This window comes from Eumetopias jubatus, unplaced genomic scaffold, assembly GCF_037043125.1.
Source record: "Eumetopias jubatus isolate StellerSeaLion01/CBP00866 unplaced genomic scaffold, mEumJub1_p1.0 scaffold_12, whole genome shotgun sequence".
NCBI classification, from domain to species: Eukaryota; Metazoa; Chordata; class Mammalia; order Carnivora; family Otariidae; genus Eumetopias; species Eumetopias jubatus.
This window is the reverse complement of record NW_028274818.1, coordinates 24669678-24686298: the sequence shown is the minus strand read 5'-3', so window position 1 is coordinate 24686298 and position 16621 is coordinate 24669678. Positions and strand designations below refer to the sequence as shown.

Below are 16621 nucleotides of genomic sequence, written 5' to 3'. Positions count from 1 at the left end.
CTGCTCACAGGCGCACCTACCATTCGTCACCATACAATGCTATTACAGTACCACTGAGTATGTTCCCGTTGCTGTTATCTTTTATCCCTGGATACACACTCTTTTAATTTGTCCAAGACTAAAATACAAATTTAATTTGACCCAGGTCTCCCCACAACTTCATGTACTGGTATCTCCAGTCACACTTCCTAAAATATCCGACAGTAGTTAAGGGCCGAGTGAGTTTGCAGATTCTGTAGGCCATTAGAAAGTTCAGAGGATAGAATTGACTTGTTTCTTCTGTAGGGTGAGATGAGTGTAGGACTGGTCTCAGTAAGGCACCGTGGCATTAGGGTGGCTGACTATCCCAGTTTGCCTAGAACTGAAGGGTTTTTGGGGGGCGTGAGACTTTGAGTGCTACACCTAGGAAAGTCCTTTGGTAAGCCAGAACGATTGGTCATTCTACATTTGACAGTGGTTTCATCAAGTAGGAACCTGGCACTATTATATGCTGGCTTTGGGAAGCTACTTGCTGAATGTTCTCTCTCCTCTCTCTCAGAGGAGTTAAGAAGAGAACAAGGGAGATCTTTTTATAAGGAGCTTTCACCTTATTTGCTTTTTGGGAAGGCAAAAGGGCCTCTTGCTTCAGTGACCCTGTGGACAATAGAAGTTACCTGTGGGATGGAATGAAGGAAGCCAAGTATATAAGGAACCCACTATGTTCAGTGTTCTCCTTAGCTTGTGTCTCCCCTAATGCTCAAAATATTTCTCTTTGGGAGACTGATTACCCAAGGGTGGATAATGTAAGTACTTTTGAATCTTGATGATCCAAGGGGCAGAGTCTCGGTGTTCCCAAATAAAGATGCCTTTGGGCAAGAGGCCCAGACTCAGACCATACGTGGCCAGCTGCCCCTCTGTACCTTCCTCTTTTCTGCCTGAAGGACCTTTGATTTCCCTGATTTGGCATTCTGTGCCAGGGGCTGCTTCCCCCAGCTGCCATTCAGAGAGCAACCCTCGTGAGCATTCTCCTCCATGTGTTTTTCCCCCCATAATGAGCTGGCTAGTTGGTAGGCCATGGTATAAGTGGTTTTCATTTTCCAACTGGTGATCCAGGAATGCCTTTGAAGTTGAAGTGCGCTGCTTCCCCAAGAACTCTGGCATTCTCTGCCTCAGCTGTACTCAGAGTTTGTATCTGAGAAAGCCCAGCAAGTACCCACAGGAAGGAGGGTCTGTAGGGGCACAGAAGCCACATGCATTGACTAAGTAGGAACAGTCAAGTAAGCCCTAGAATTGAGAAAGAAAGAAGAGGTGTTGCAATGCTGGGGTGTGGTTTTAAAGCTCCTGTACTCCCATACTTCCCCTGGTTATGTGGCTCCTTGATTGGGCGCAGCAGCTGTCTGCTGGCAGAGCTATTGCAGGCTGGTATTTAGTACCCACTCCCTTGAGACAGCGTAACTGCGTAGTCCCCCTGCTCTGCCTGCCTGTTTGCCTCCGGCCCTAGGCACTAGGGCTACAAAGACAAATGAGACGTGTCCCTGAACTCAAGGCATTTAGTTTTAATAGAAGAGACAGAAAAGTAAAACAGCAAATAAAGTATGAGGTGATAACATTTACATGTCTTCCCAGAGGAAGGGCACAAAGTCAGGCCCCTGAGAGAGAGATTTGAATTGAATCTTAATTGCCAAGAGCTCTTTCATTGTCCTCTAAATGTTCCTTTTTCATTGTATTCTGTTCTTGTTTCATGATACAGTGTCTTTGCATTTTTCATTGATCTCTCTAGGGATATTATTGATTGCTTTTGAAGTTTTCTTCTTTTTGTGCACTTTCTATTCCGTCTAAATTGCCTCTTTTGGTCTTGGCCTTTCATATCAGATATTTTCCTTCAATGTTTGGTAATCTTTAGCTGCCTTTTCATATTTTAAAGTGAGGCATTGAAAAGCTGGTTGGAAATTCTGTGCCAACTGTGGTCTTGACTGTAGGGTGGTCTGACTGGTGTTTCCTTGGGGAAGCCCTGATATATCAATATTTCTAGGTCTTTTATCTTGGCTAGTCAGATTCCCCAGACAAGGCTCTTCTGACCTCCTGCCTATGTTTGGGGCCTGAGTTGTGAGGAGGCCAGGGCCATCACAACATTCAGTATAGAACTTTCTGTTGATCTTCCTGTTTTAAGTTCGGTACCCCTATCCTCAGCTGAGCCCTGGTGTCCCCAATCCATAAGCCCTCCAGAAGAGACTATGCCTCTAGTCCTCCACTATGGAGGGGGTGGGGATGGGATCTGGTCATCCAACAGTTCTTAGGCTTTCAGTAGTTTCTCTTGTTTTAGCTCCACCTTCATCCCTCTGCCACCAGTTCCTCTTAGGGCTTCTGTGATGTAAGTCTGGTTGCTTCTTGGCTCTGCCTTCTTTTGGTTTAGGGTTTGGTAGCTCATTCACTACTTGCCTCCCTGCTTTTTATGTGCTGCTTTCATTCTGTTTTTCTTCAGTTTATATCTAAGAAATCATAACAGTAATAAAAACTTTTCTATTATTTTAGTGTGGCTTGGGGAGAGAGCAGAGCTAATGGCATGAGTTAAGATTTCCTTTTTTGAAGTAAAGTGAATTCTCTTTGTAGAACTGAGAATTTAAACTCCTGTTTTTCCCCTAGTTTATATTTGCCTCACTATATATATATATACATATATATTTCTGCAAGTTCTGTCTTGACTCTCTTATTTTTCCAATTGTTTTGGCATCACTTATTTAAGCTTTGGGGTCTGGATACCTCAGTTTTTCCTTGAGTTGAAGATTACTAGCTGTACTTCTTCCGTATTTCCACAGCGGAGAGATTTGTTGTCATTAAGTCATTTGGGCAACCACATTGATTGTAAAATTACCAACTGTGGACGTGACACATTTCCCAACTGTGGAGGAGGGAAGAAAACACAAAAGAAGAAGTGGTGCTTACCCTTAGGAATTCATAGTTTCTTAGTTTACTCTTTTAAAGAGAGTTCTTTAGTGAAAAGAAGCAATATAAATCACTAATTTTTATTACTTCATTTTTGTCTTCTTGGCATTATTCCTTTGAGTCCTTTTTTGTCTCATATTCATTCGTAGTGTTTCTTTATCTATCACGCATCTTCATGAAATGGAAAATAACTTTCTTAATAATCATTCATTTTTGTAACTCTTTGTTCAAGCTTTTGAATCCATATTCAGGTGAAAAGAAAGAAAAAGTAGTCTCCCAAATACCCTTCTTCAGCCTGGAAAACAGATGCCTCTTCCTCACTTCTGAGTCACCCTGGAATCTGGAGGACCCTTTCTAATTACTTAGAAAGGTTTTTAATGCTACCAGTTATTAAATATCATTTCTCCAGTGTAGAGAATGTACAGAGTTGATCATATACTTATGGGAAATGATGTCAGGTTGAAAATAAGGTGAAGCTGATTTAAAACGTTCTGTATCCAAAATGAGATGTTTAAACTCTAATGAACTTTGATTTTGTTGATGTCCCAATACTCTTTATTCTTTCCACCACCTCTCACTGATCCTAAGGGATGAGTACACCCGTAAGGTCCTTCCAGGATTTCTCAACTTCAGCACCATGGACATTTGGGTAGACAGCTTTGTGGTGGGGGCTGTCCTGTGCACTGGGTGGTTAGCAGCCTCCCTGGCTTCTACCCACTCGATGCCAGGAGCAAGCTTCCAAGTTGTGACAGTCAAAAATGTCTCCAGATTAGCCCCCCGGTTAGGACCACAAAGCCATTAATAAAACCAGTTCCTCTTTTCAAACCGGTCTTGACTAAACCTAACCTTTCCTCCCAACTAACCCCGCTCTGGTCCTATTCAGAGGAAGACACTGGTGCCTAGTGGCTCAGAATGTGGACTTTGTGGTCTGACAAACCTAGGTTTGAATCCTGATTCTGCCATGTACTAGCTGTGTGATGTTGGGTAGGATAGTTTAATCTCATTGAGCTGCAGTTTCCCCATCTTTAAAAGTGGAGATAATCACATGTCTCCTATAGAGGAGTTGTGAGGGTTCACTGAGGCGACCCACATAAAGCCTCTGACACACAGCACGTACTAAGTAAGTGGTAGAGATTGTTGTCAGTATTATGCCCTTACTCCCCTCTGTTGTTCGGTCTGCACCCTGCCCCCCAACACATACACCCAACTCCCACACTCTCTCCCTCTCAAAGAGATTGCACGACATTAAAATGTCAGCACTCTTGAACTTCAGCTCGCTTAGTTGTAATCAGCATTTTTAATTCCCAGATAGAAGCTAGAGGCCCCCTGTGTGGAAACGGAGGGAAGAGCAGGCACCTTGTGGTTGGAAGTATGTTGGGGAGGAAACACACACAAGTTCTAGGCTGCCCGGCCTCCTCGTTAAGAAAAGAGACTGGATTCTCAGACAGTGGCTTTGGTGGGAAATTTGAGAATTGTCTTTTTCTCCTTTAACATTGCTTCCTTCCTATGGCAACTCTGGTTTCACCCAGTGTGGGTTTTATTCCTTCTTAGGCTCTTAACGTGAATTGTTGTGTGGGTTAACAGTCTTCATCGGGTCGTTTTCTAGATCCCAGGGTTGCTGTAAGGATGAAATAAGAAAGTGCATGTGTAGCACCTGGCACAAAGCCACGCATATACTACATGCTCAAGAAACGAGAGCTACTGTTGTTACTGCCACTGCTGTTCTAGTTAGTTCCCAGGAGAGAGGGTGTTCGATCCACGTGAAGCAGGCCAGACGGACCCCTAGAATGCTAGGGCAGTAGAAAGAGTTTTTGGAGCCTTTCTTCTTCCCCGTTTTGTATCTGAAAGGTCCAAAAAGTATAGACCACTCCACAAGCTGTGCTGGCCTCCTCAGGGTTCCTAACCTTGTGTCCTCTGGCTGAGCGATAGAAATTACTTAGCAGGTATAAAAGAGTCATGCTTACAAGTGTTGATAAATAGAAGTAAATAATGCATGATGGGGGCGCCTGGGTGCCTCAGATGGTTAAGCGTCTGCCTTCGGCTCAGGTCATGATCCCAGGGTCCTGGGATCGAGTCCCGCATCGGGCTCCCTGTTCCTTGGGAGCCTGCTTCTCCCTCTGCCCCCCCCCCCCCGTCTCTCATGAATAAATAAATAAAAAAAAGTTTAAAAAAAATAATGCATGATGGAAGACGTGAAGTCATTTTAAGAATAAGACATACTGGCTCCGTTCAAATGCTGCTTTCCTGTGCTTTGGGGTGGTCTTTAATATGCAGTGTTGGCTGAACCAAACACTTAAGAAGTTTTCCCGTAAAGGCATGAGGATAGTGCTTCATGTGGGACAGGTCCAGCTGAATCTGGTAGTCTGTAAAGCAGATAATTGATCCTATTGGCTTGACCTCTGGGGGCGGGGGCGGGGGGTGTCTTGCAGGTCATGAAGACCTATCACATGTACAATGCCGACAGCATCAGTGCTCAGAGCAAGCTAAAGGAGGCAGAGAAGCAGGAGGAGAAGCAATTTGGAAAATCGGTAAAGCAGGAAGACCGGCAGACCCCACGCTCCCCTGACTCCTCGTCCAATGTCCGCATTGAAGAGAAGCATGTCCGGAGGAGCTCAGTGAAGAAGATTGAGAAGATGAAGGAGAAGGTACGGATGCTTCAGCATCTTTAGGGGCTGGGGAGGAGCACTGTGGAAGTCAGGATTGATAGGATTTTTCCAGTAGGTGCTATGAAGAGCAGAACAAAGAGACTCATTCCTTTAGTGCCTAATGGCCAAAAGTAAGTCCTTGCTGTCTGCCCTGGAAGAAATTCTAGGTACTGGAAGAACTTGGGCGTGGGGGCTCCAAGTTTTTCACCTGTAGCAGATTCATCAGAAACAACAGAAACCTTTCCCAAGCCTGGGAGAGGGACTGCAGACCTAGGGCTTGGCATCAGATGTCCCATATTCAGGGGCAGATGTAATGACACCTTCTTCTGGGTGGCAGTACAAGGATGGAGACTGGTGTTTGCGGGTAGAACCAAAGTGGGACATGCATCGAAAGTAGGGAGCCTCATTAACCTTTCCTGGATTGATCTACATTATGCCCTTGAAGCTCATTAAACAGAATTAGAACCCAATTTAAGGCAGAAGCGCACAGGGAGTAGCAGCACAATTGTGGTTCTCGAATGTACTGTACTTTCATATTTTAGAGCACAATCTCCCCTTTTAAAAAAAAAAGTAGAATTGAACTTCTGTTCCCTTTTCAGCGCCAAGCCAAGTACACAGAGAATAAGTTGAAGGCCATTAAAGCCCGGAATGAGTACTTACTGGCTCTGGAGGCAACCAATGCATCTGTCTTCAAGTACTACATCCACGACCTGTCTGACCTTATTGATGTAAGTGCTTAAAGCTGGGGGCTCAAGGGCACCTTTTCCCTGGTATTGGAGAACTGGTCAGGTGTTCTCCAGTTCTGTTGCTCGGGCATCTTGGAGCATTTTGAGAAGAATTATGAAGATAGTAGCCATGGTCCATTGGGGGCTTGCCATGTTCCAGATAGGAGGTGAAGCCCTTTATGCTTCATCTTACTCAGTTCTTACTACAATCCTGGGAGGAAGGCACTTTTATCTCCATTTTTACAGTTTAAAATTCAGAGTTTAGATGACTTACCCAGAGTCAGCTAATAAGTGACAGAGGCAAGATTTGTGCCGAGGCCTGATTACTTAAGCCCATGCTCATAACTGCAATGCACTCCTGTCTCCCAGGAAATATTCCCTTGAATCAGCTATTTGCACATAGAAGTGAGTGGCAAGAGCTAAGAGTTAGAATGTGTGCCTTATATTTAGATAGTACTTAAACGTCTCTTGGTATTACTTCATTTGACTATCCTATCACCCTCTGGATCAGAGTTACTATCTCCAATTTGAAGATTAGGAATCTAGGGCTCAAGAAGATTACCTGCCCTCAATTACACTGCATTTGAGGGTCCTGGTCAGTAAGGTGGCTAGATGCCCTTGACATCTGGCCCATGCTTTCTGATCTGTGACACAAAGATGATTAGAGAAGCAGATGAGTAAGCACATGTGTTTTGCATGGATTAGGCACAAGGGTTACACTTTTGGTCTTTGGCCTTAATGGGTCAGCCTTGGCCTTGTTTCTCCTGCTGCTTGTCTTCAAACGTTATAGTTGAGTCTTGCAGTCTCTCTCACCTGCGGACTCCCACCTGGCCCAGTTTCTGAGCCAGCCCTGACCATAGCTGCATGGGTCCACCCTTCCCTCCAGTCTTGAGTGGGGGGCCGGGAGCCAGCTGACTCAGGTGTACCTGGGCTAGTCTCTTCTCTGTGAGGCCTGATATTTGCTTTTAGCTATTCACAGGTAGCCACCCGCCTTTACGAGCTTCTGGCCAGACCTGGCACGCTTGCCTGACTTGGTTTCTCAGTGAATGAACCTGCCACACTTCACAATACCATTTGGGGTCTGGTCTAAGATTCAGGTCATCTGGGGCTCGGCACTGACCTGTTTTGGAACTCTGCTGTGCTACCCTCTCCCCCACCTCTCTCTTGGGCAGACAGAGGAATTGGACTTGATCTTGGTACTGAAATCTGGCTTCACATGCTTGGAGAACTTTTCTAAACTAGTTCCAGGGATTTTAGATTCAGTTGATTTCAGCCTCTTCATGCCCTGGGTGTCATGGTCTGACCGGGTAAGGGGAGCCCTGAGGCCTGTTTCAGGCTCTGCTTTCTTCTCTTTGTTTGTTGATGCCAATCTCAACACTGTCCTTCAGTGGAGGTCAGAGCCTTAAACAGGATCCTTTCTCCTCGTGAGGGGAATGACTCTTCACTGTTGGGAGAGACACCTGTTCTCAGCAAGGAAAAGAATCGGTTCTTTTTCTGCTATGTATCTCACATTTAGTTTAAAAAAAAAAATCAAAACTCTGCAGTCCATCACACCTCTTCCTCCGGTTTGTCCTTTCCCATTTGCCTTTGCCCCCAGGGCAACTTTCCCGCCCCTTTTGCCAAAATGCCCACCTCAGGGGGAGAGAGGGGCTACAGCTGTGTCAGTTATAACCTTTGCAATCCGTAGACCCTCCATCAGATGTGCATAGGTATTTTAAAATCAGTCCAAAGAAGCAAGCGATTTTGCACCTTATTCTCACTTGAAGGAGAAGAGGAAAGGTGTGTTAGAGCCCATCTTCATGGGATGCGGTGTGAAGTCTGGTGAAAAAGTAGCCTGTCAGCCTCCTTAGCGCTCAGCCAGGATGTGGGTGTAGGTTACTGTGAGCGAGTCCGGGTTGGTGGCATTCCAGGCCACTCAGATAGTAAAGTTGCTCTTGTTTTGCTTGTTGTTTGTTTTGTTTTTGTTTTTCTTAAGGTGAGGACAGATTTATTACTTGTTCTTTTTAAAGCTGATAACATGCAGCTAAGTAAATATTTATTTGGAATGAGGCTGTGTGCTTAGCATCAAGGGTATAAAATGTATAAAATAATTTTTGCCCTAGAGGTTTTCATAGACCTACAAAGAGATAATTTCTATGCAACTGGCTAACTGCAAAGCTAAGGGAAGCCCAGGGTGTCCTAGGACAGTGTTCTTCAAACCATAAGTCATTATCCATTGGGGAAGTCATGAAATCACTTTTATGGGTTTGACTTATTTTTTTCAATGAATGAACTAGAATAGAACAGAATAGACTAGAATAGAATAGGAAGGAAAATGAAATATCTAGGTACATCATACTTAGTAAGGTTAAGTTTTATTTTGTGAAACTGTTAGGTATGTGCATGTGTGTGTGACAAGATGAATTTCTTCCTGTGAGCTGGAAGTCAAAAAAAGTTTTGAGTCACTGCACTAAGAACAGAGAAATGTCTCAGTGTCTGTACATTCCATTAAGGCAGGAACCAAGTCTTCTTTTTACCTTAATATATAAAATGGGGCACCTGGCTGGTTTAGTCGGAAGAGCATGCAACTCTTAATCTCAGGGATGTGAGTTCGAGCCCCGTGTTGGGTGTAGAGATTATTTAAATATATAAGAAAACTTTATATATTAAGGTATTTTTTTTTAAACATACACGCAGTGTTTAATACATAGCTGAGCATAGTATATTCATTGAAGGAAGCAAGGACTAGAAGGAGGAGGAAGGTGATTTCCTAAGGCAAGATTTTTTTTTTCTTTTTGTGCCTTTTAATACTGCCCAGAGTTATATATACTGCCTGAACTTAGGTGTTACAGTTTCAAGAGTTATGATAAATTCAAACACCCTTATAACCTACATCTCTTATCAAGATAGAGAGTATTTCCATTGCCTCAAAAAGTTCCTCTTTTCTCTTCGCAGTCAATCCCTCACCCCAAGGCAACCACTGTTGTGATTTCTTTCACCATAAATTAGTTTTGCCTGTTATAGAATTTCACAAAGATGGGATTTTACAGTACGTACTTTTCGTACCTGGCCTTTTTTGCCCAGTGTGATGTTTCTGAGCGTCACCCCAGCTAGTGCATGTATCAGTAGTTTCCTGGATGATCAAGGCAATAAAAATGGCCCAAAGGACACCTGGGCAACACACCAACAGTTAGGGCAGGAGTGAATGTGGGGAGCCTGGGTACCTTGGTGTTCTGATCTTGACAGGATCCAGAACTTGCTTTAAGACAAGGGATGAATCTTGCACAGTCTGTTGCCATCTGTGTTACGGGCACCATGCTGCCTCCTTCCTCGTGGTGTGGAAGTACAGTGTGTGCTGAAAGCATTGAGGATAAGTGAAAGGAAGTTATTTTTGTCGATGCCCGTACACTGACACCAGGACTAGCCTTTGACTTCATTTTATAATATAAGAAGATTTAAACTTGGACTGTCGAAACCCACATGAGGCATCTGACATGCACCAGGGAAACCTTGACTTCAGGCCAAAAACACACTCTGAGCTGACTTGATGGAGTCTAAGAACCGTAGGCTCATTGGAATGTGGCTTTCCTCCCCCGTCCTCCTGTGGCTTTCCCAACCCAGAAGCAGAGGGATGAATGAAGAACAGGGCATTGTCCGCATGCATAGCTGGGGGCTTGTGAGGACTCCATACGTGGGTAGAGAATCCGTGACACTGTGTGCACCCAAGGTGGACATGAAGGAACGCAGCTTTCTTCATAGGAAATTTTTTTATTAAGATTTTATTTATTTGACAGAGACAGCTGGAGAGGGAACACAAGCAGGGGGAGCGGGAGAGGGAGAAGCAGGCTTCCTGCTTCCCCCCGAGCAGGGAGCCCGATGCGGGGCTCCATCCCAGGACTCTGGGATCATGACCTGAGCCGAAGGCAGATGCTTAACGACTGAGCCACCCAGGCGCCCCTTCATAGGAAATTTTTTAAAGGGCATTTATTTATCTCTTCTGTGTGAACTAGAAGTGGATGTTAGGAAAACACCCATGTTTCTTTTCTAGGCCTTCTCTAGAGTCTCTGGGTGAGGACTGTGAACTAGTAAAGGGTTAATGAGCTGTCAACTCAAGTCATCACACATCTGGATGGGCTATCATTAAATTCTTATAAAAATTTGATTTCCCCTGAGAGAGTTTTCATCAAACATTTATATAACCCAGAAGTGGCCAGGGGAGCTCGGCATGGCCACGGAACTCATCAGAAGCCACCGAAAGCATACTTTGTCCCCATTGTGAGGAAGAATAATGCGTTGCCTCTACTCACTGGGATTCTCCTGGGAACAGAGATGAAATAGTCAAATCTCCTTTACCTAACCCTTGCCAGCAATTGCTTCTTTGCTAAGGCCTCAGTTTCTGGCCGTCGTGCTTGTGGAAATCTGTGCATAGCGAAGGCTCTGTAAAACCCAGCGCGAGTCTCCCTGGTTGGCTGGAGGCACAGAGGAGCCAGAGGGCACATTGTGGGTCGGTGGCACAGAGGAGCTACAGAACAGTTATATAAATGAGGCATCAGGCAGCCGGGAAAAGCTCCCAGCCTTCCATAGGCCATACGGAGTGAGCAAAACTAGGGGTTGTGGTGGTCACGTCCACCCATTTGACTTAGATCGGTATTCAGCCTAAATGGATGATTCCTGAGAGGCTAGAATCTATACTCTGGGCATCAATCGGTCCATCCACTGATGTGTATAAAATGCCTACTTTGAGCAAGGCTTCATGGTGGGGGATACAAAGAAGCAGTGACATTGGCCAGGACCTCTTTGACGCTTGTCTTCTTGTTGGGGTGATAGGAATTGGCAAGTCTCAGAGTGAGGGAGTGTGTCCTGTGTCACGTGAGGGCTGGTGTGGTGTGGTCCTGAGTAAAGGCCAAGGTCAATAGATGCCACGGTTGCAGGGCTGGCTGGCTTCCCAGAGGCTGGGAATTTGATTTGGATTTTGAAGATGGGGTCCATTTCCAACAACTGAGAGGAGTGGGAAATATGTCAAGAAGGGAGAATGCTGGGAAACGGCAGAAGTCTGTGGATTTGGGGATGTTGGTGATTGAGGTGGAAGTGTCTGCACGGTGCCAGATGTGGATAAATACATTGCCTGTATCAGCCTCACGACAACCGATGAGGCTGCTATTGTCCTCATTGGAGGCTGAGATGTTAAATTGCTCACTCACGGTCACGCAGCTGATTTGAGGCCTGCTGTTCTCCCATACTCTGCCCTAAGCAGGAGCATGTCCTTGGTTAGAGCAGAAGAGTCTGAGGAAGGGAACATAGGAAGATGATGTTGATGGTCAGACTGCAAGACATATTAGAATTTGTTCTGGCTGGTGACCTTACTTAACTTCCTGGACCCTCAACATTCTAGTCTGGGAAATGAAGATAATACCAGCCTCACTGGGATTATTATGAGGATTCAGATGTAGAATGTACATAAAGCACTTAGCATGCATCAGGCATACGGTAAGCATACTTAGTAAAATAGAGGTATTTTTAAATACCCAAACTGAAGAAGGTGGACTTCACTTTAGAAAAGACCAAAGGCTTCTGTAGGTTCTTCAGTAGGGGTGGCCTAACAAAAGCTATCTTTGAAGAGAGTGAAGCAGACAGCACTGATGTAGGATAAGGGTATGAATCAGGGTAGAGGTAGAGAGAATGGAGTCACCAAAAATGTAAAGGTGATGAAGGGCACCCCGCCTTCCCCAATTCTCTTCTGCACTAAAAAGCTCCCCACTTGCTCAGCCCTTGTGTTCACAGACTCACAGTCATCCAGTTCATCATCAGCGTCTGCACAGAGTTAGTCAGGAAGGTTTCCAAGTCCAAGGGCAGCCTGGCTAGACCAGCAGTGTCTTTCAGAGGAAGAAGGGCCCCTGCACGCGAAGTCTCCCAATCAGCTGCTTTTGTCTTGCTTCCATTTGCTTTTCCCTCCCAACTGAATTGAATGTCTTTCCATCCTCCGCCTCTAGTCAAGCTGTAACTGCTGTTCTTCCCCTGCCGCCAGGCACCTGCCACGCTGTTGGCACTGACCCAGAGCCCAGCCCGACAGGCGCTCTGTCGCTGAGCTTCTTGTCAGATGCTAGGAGGAGGAGGCACATCACGTGCTTTTTCCTCCCCAGTGTTGGCTGCTCCCGGGGTGAACAGGATGAGGGGAAAAGCTGGAGGAAGTCCGTTTGATGCCTGCCTATGGAATGAAACTGCAGTCAGGCACATGGTCTGACTCTATCCATGGATTCTTCTCGGACATTTCTTCTCAGGTTCTGGAACTCAGAGCTGCTTCAGCAATAGAGGGGATAATGGATGGCCAAGGAATTTGGATCTCGGGGTCCTTTGGGAGGGATGGGGAATATTGTAGAGTTACAGAATGCCACTGCTGAAGAGGGCCTTAGACATTATTAGTCCAAGTATTTTCAGACTTTTTCTCGAGCAGAATTCTTTCTTCAAATCAGACCTTACATAGAATCCCAATCTATTGGGCGCCTGGGTGGCTCAGTCCGTTAAGCGTCTGCCTTCGGCTCAGGTCATGATCCTGGGATCCTGGGATCCAGTCCCGCGTTGGGCTCCCTGCTCAGTGGGGAGTCTGCTTCTCCCTCTGCCCCTCCCCCCACTGGCACGCGCGCGCTCTCTCTCTCTCTTTCTTTCCCCCTCTTTCTCATTCTCTCTCTCAAAAATAAATAAATAAAGTCTTAAAAAAAAATAAAAGGATCCCAATCTATTAAGTAGATAAAAGGGCAGAGCTGGTTTGGCTGAACCAGAGATAGGAGGCTCCAAGTCCTATTGGTTGCTGCCCTTTTACCCCCTTCTCAAGGGCAGCCTGAGCAGCGGCATAGAACCTCACACCTCTGATCCGCAGCTTAAAAAACCACCGACTTGGCCACATCTGTTCATTTTACAGCCGAGGGTACAGCTTCAGGTTTGGGGACTGGCTTTTCCAAGGCTGCTTGACTTCCTGTCCAGTGCTTTTTTTTATACTGTTGCCTCTCATACTTTTTTTTTTTTTCCAATTTTGCTTTAGAAAATCAGAATCCTTTACATGATCTGCATTGTCCCGGTAAGACTGACACTTAGAAATTTTTGGTCTTATAAATGGTATTTTTGTCGGGCGGGAGCTTTAGTGCAGAAATCCGAGTCTGCTGCTAAGGCCAGTCCTAGAACATCGGGAGCTGGTGGGGGTGACAACCGATGATAGGGTCTGCTCCCCACTCTCTTCTTCTCCCGCTGGAGTTCAGTGTTGGTGTAAATGAACTGCTCTTGCGACACTTGTATGAGTTGTGAACCTTAAATGCTGAAATGGCCTGACTTGGTTCGTATGTAGTGACTTGACCACAGTGACCCTCAGGGAGTGGCAGGCCATATTTTCATTGTTGAATTTTGTTATCATGGCATCCCGAGAGAAACCCTAAAGTGGAAGAGGATTCCCTTCAGCCCTCAGCCCTTTTCCTGTTTCCTAAATAGCCCTGTGCAGTGCATGACAATATAATTTCCTTCTGTCCCGCTGAGTCCTCTTCTTCCCAATCAGCCTATAGTCCTCTGAGGTGTGTCTTCCATTGAATTGGGAGTGGAAACCAGAACTCTCACCTGGATCTTGGAAGTCAGAATGTCAGCCTTCTTCTGGCTGCACGGCCAGCCCCCGTGATATGGTCAGAGCTGCCCCGGGGGCCACCTCCCTTTCTGCCAAGCCTTGGGACTGTCTATGGTTCGCTCATGTGCCTTCTCCGTCCCACAGCAGTGTTGTGACTTAGGCTACCATGCTAGCCTGAACCGGGCGCTACGCACCTTCCTCTCCGCTGAGTTGAATCTGGAGCAGTCAAAGCACGAAGGTCTGGATGCCATCGAGAATGCCGTAGAGAACCTGGATGCCACCAGTGACAAGCAGCGCCTTATGGAGATGTACAACAATGTCTTCTGCCCACCAATGAAGTTTGAGTTCCAGCCCCACATGGGAGACATGGTGAGGCCTTCTTCCCATCACCACACTCCCTAAGGGGCTCGAGCTCACTTGTGCCTGGATTCACTACACTAAGGGCACCTTATTCTGGGGAGAGCAAGGCCCAGGGCTGGCTTCCCGTCAGGTGGGTGAGGAGCATTTCACTCATTCGGTAAATAGCGACTGAGCAGCAGGAAGCGACTGAGCGTCTTCTGGGCTCGACCATAGGCATTGGGGATTAGGGCCCTCAGGGAGCTTCCAGTATGGTGGGTTGAGAGAGAGTTGGAAATATGCATAGGGAGGGGCACCCAGAGGGTCCAGCGGGATCAGAGGAGGTGAAAAACAGCAGTTGTGTAAAAACTAACTGTTCAGTATGGCAGAGGGAAGATTTGGAGGAGGCCTCCAAATGGTGAGTCTGGTAGAGCTGAGGTGGGGCCAGATACTCAAGGCTTTTGATGGGGAGGGAGGGCTAAGTGGGGCAATAATGATGTGATCTTCTGTCACCTGGCAGAGATCTAAAGGATCTTATTCTCTTGAGATTAGAAGATTGCAATAAAAGGGGTAGCTTTGCTTGGGTACTGAACAAAAAAAAATGGGTAAGACAGAGAAGAAGGAGCTAAGATGTCATCCCCGAGTCCTGATGCTGTCTGCCCAGGCTGGGGAACAGGAACATGGGGGCCCTGTGTTGATATTTTCCCCTCCAAGACTAAAACGAAAAGGGCCTAAACAAAGTGAGAGAAACGAGCAGCTCTTTGGTTTTCATTACTCTGCATCTTTTGGTTCCACTTGGGGTGGTTCTGCATGCATATCAGAGTGAACCTTACTCTGTCGGTAGGAGCTACCCTTTAACCTCCGGGCTAAATCGGAAGGAGAATGTATAGGCTTACGTAATAGAAACAGATGGATCTTCAGGCTGGCTGGATTTAGGAGTGGCAGTTTTATCAAGACTCAGATTTTTGTTGTTGTTTCTCTCTCTCTGCTTCACATCTTGTATCTTGGGCTCTATTCTAGGTAGGCTCTCATCCCATCAGGGCAAAGTGACTGCATTTACAGCCTAATCTTCTTGTAGGTCCAAATCCAGTGGAAGGAGTACCTGCTTCCCTCCTAGAAGCCCCCACAAAATTCTCATTGGGTCTTCTTCATTCTGATTGGCTGTTGAGTTTATCCCTGAGCCAATGATCGTGGCTGGGTGTCTGTAGTTGGCTGATTGGCTTATGCCTAAGTCACATGCTCCATCCCGGAGTTGGGGAGAGCCTCATCCAAAACACATGACCTGAGTTGTGGGGTGGGAGATTCCCCCAGAGGATAGTCAGGTCAAAGTTGTCAGGAGGTGGAGGAAGGATGCGAGGTGACTGAAAAACAACCATGTCCTCTCAACAAGGGAATGGTGTTTCCAATAGGATTAGTATCCAGATGCTTTTTAGAAGACCCTGTCCCAGAATGACAACTGTTGGCAGTGTAACTAGAGGATTCGCTGTCATTGATAGTCCACAGTGGAGAATGGGACATTTCTATCCTAAAGACAAAAATGTGGAGATGATTTCTTTCCTCTCCTCAGGGAAAACCAAACCATGTACAGTTTGTTTCCATTTCTGTGACTTAGGAAATGTCAGCATCTGAACAGATGGGGAAGTGAAATGGCAGTGTACGCAGTCAGAGTTGGGGGGGGTGTCATCGAGCCCCCAGGAAGCCCCATTCCTCACCGGCCCTGGCTTCTGGTCCAACTTTTCTTCCAGTCCCCTTCCCCAGCTGCCACTGACATTCCTTCCCAAGAATCGGTGCAACTTGGGCACCAGCTGAGCGGAGTGATACATTTTCTGGTGTTGACTGAGTTGCCTTCGGAGCCAAGCAGCTTGTCTCCATAAAGGGAGAATCCAAATGCCGGGTGCTCGGGCCCCGTCGTAGCCCCGTCAGTGCCTCAGTTTCATACTGTGGAGCACAGCTGAAATGCATGACCTTGCACCCCAGTAGAGGACTTCTGCCAAAGCATGCATCAGCAGCCCTGCTGCTTCTTAAAGGCATAGGCGTGGAGGTCATTTTCCCTCCGTGAGTCCTCCCTGCTAGGTCTGGGTTACTTTAAATCAATAGTTCACTCTTCGGCCTCCGCCCTCCCTTTGTGTGATGCAGCTGATCAGTGGCTGAGCCAGGCAGGGGCCAGGGTCAGCCCTAGATCTTGCATGCTCCCCATGCAAAGGTTCTGCATTCCAGCCCAGCCTTCCTAGGAGTAGAAAATAAAAAGAGATGAGAAGGCGAGTTTTTCTTGGTCCCCACAGCCAGTCTATCCCCACCAGTGTGGGCTGTCTGTAGACTGTGGAGGCAACAAGAGAGAGCTGCCTGGAAGTCCTTGAGCTAGGGCCAAGGTTCGGGTGGCATTTTGACCGGAAGCCCTGAAATTGGCCAAG

The 16621-nt window shown here is 46.4% G+C and overlaps 1 protein-coding gene across 3 annotated transcripts in view; it reads left to right on the top strand.

Moving 5' to 3' along the window:
* Positions 1-16621, top strand: part of SRGAP2 (SLIT-ROBO Rho GTPase activating protein 2) — a 226544-nt gene that overhangs the window by 153206 nt on the left and 56717 nt on the right. For 2 of the 3 annotated variants that reach the window (XM_028120152.2, XM_028120146.2), the window contains exons 6-8: positions 5352-5567; positions 6167-6295; positions 14019-14243. In XM_028120152.2, coding sequence (XP_027975953.1) covers positions 5352-5567; positions 6167-6295; positions 14019-14243 — 570 coding nt within the window. The remainder of the gene's footprint in view (positions 1-5351; positions 5568-6166; positions 6296-14018; positions 14244-16621) is intronic. The other variant, XM_028120147.2, reaches the window with a different exon arrangement.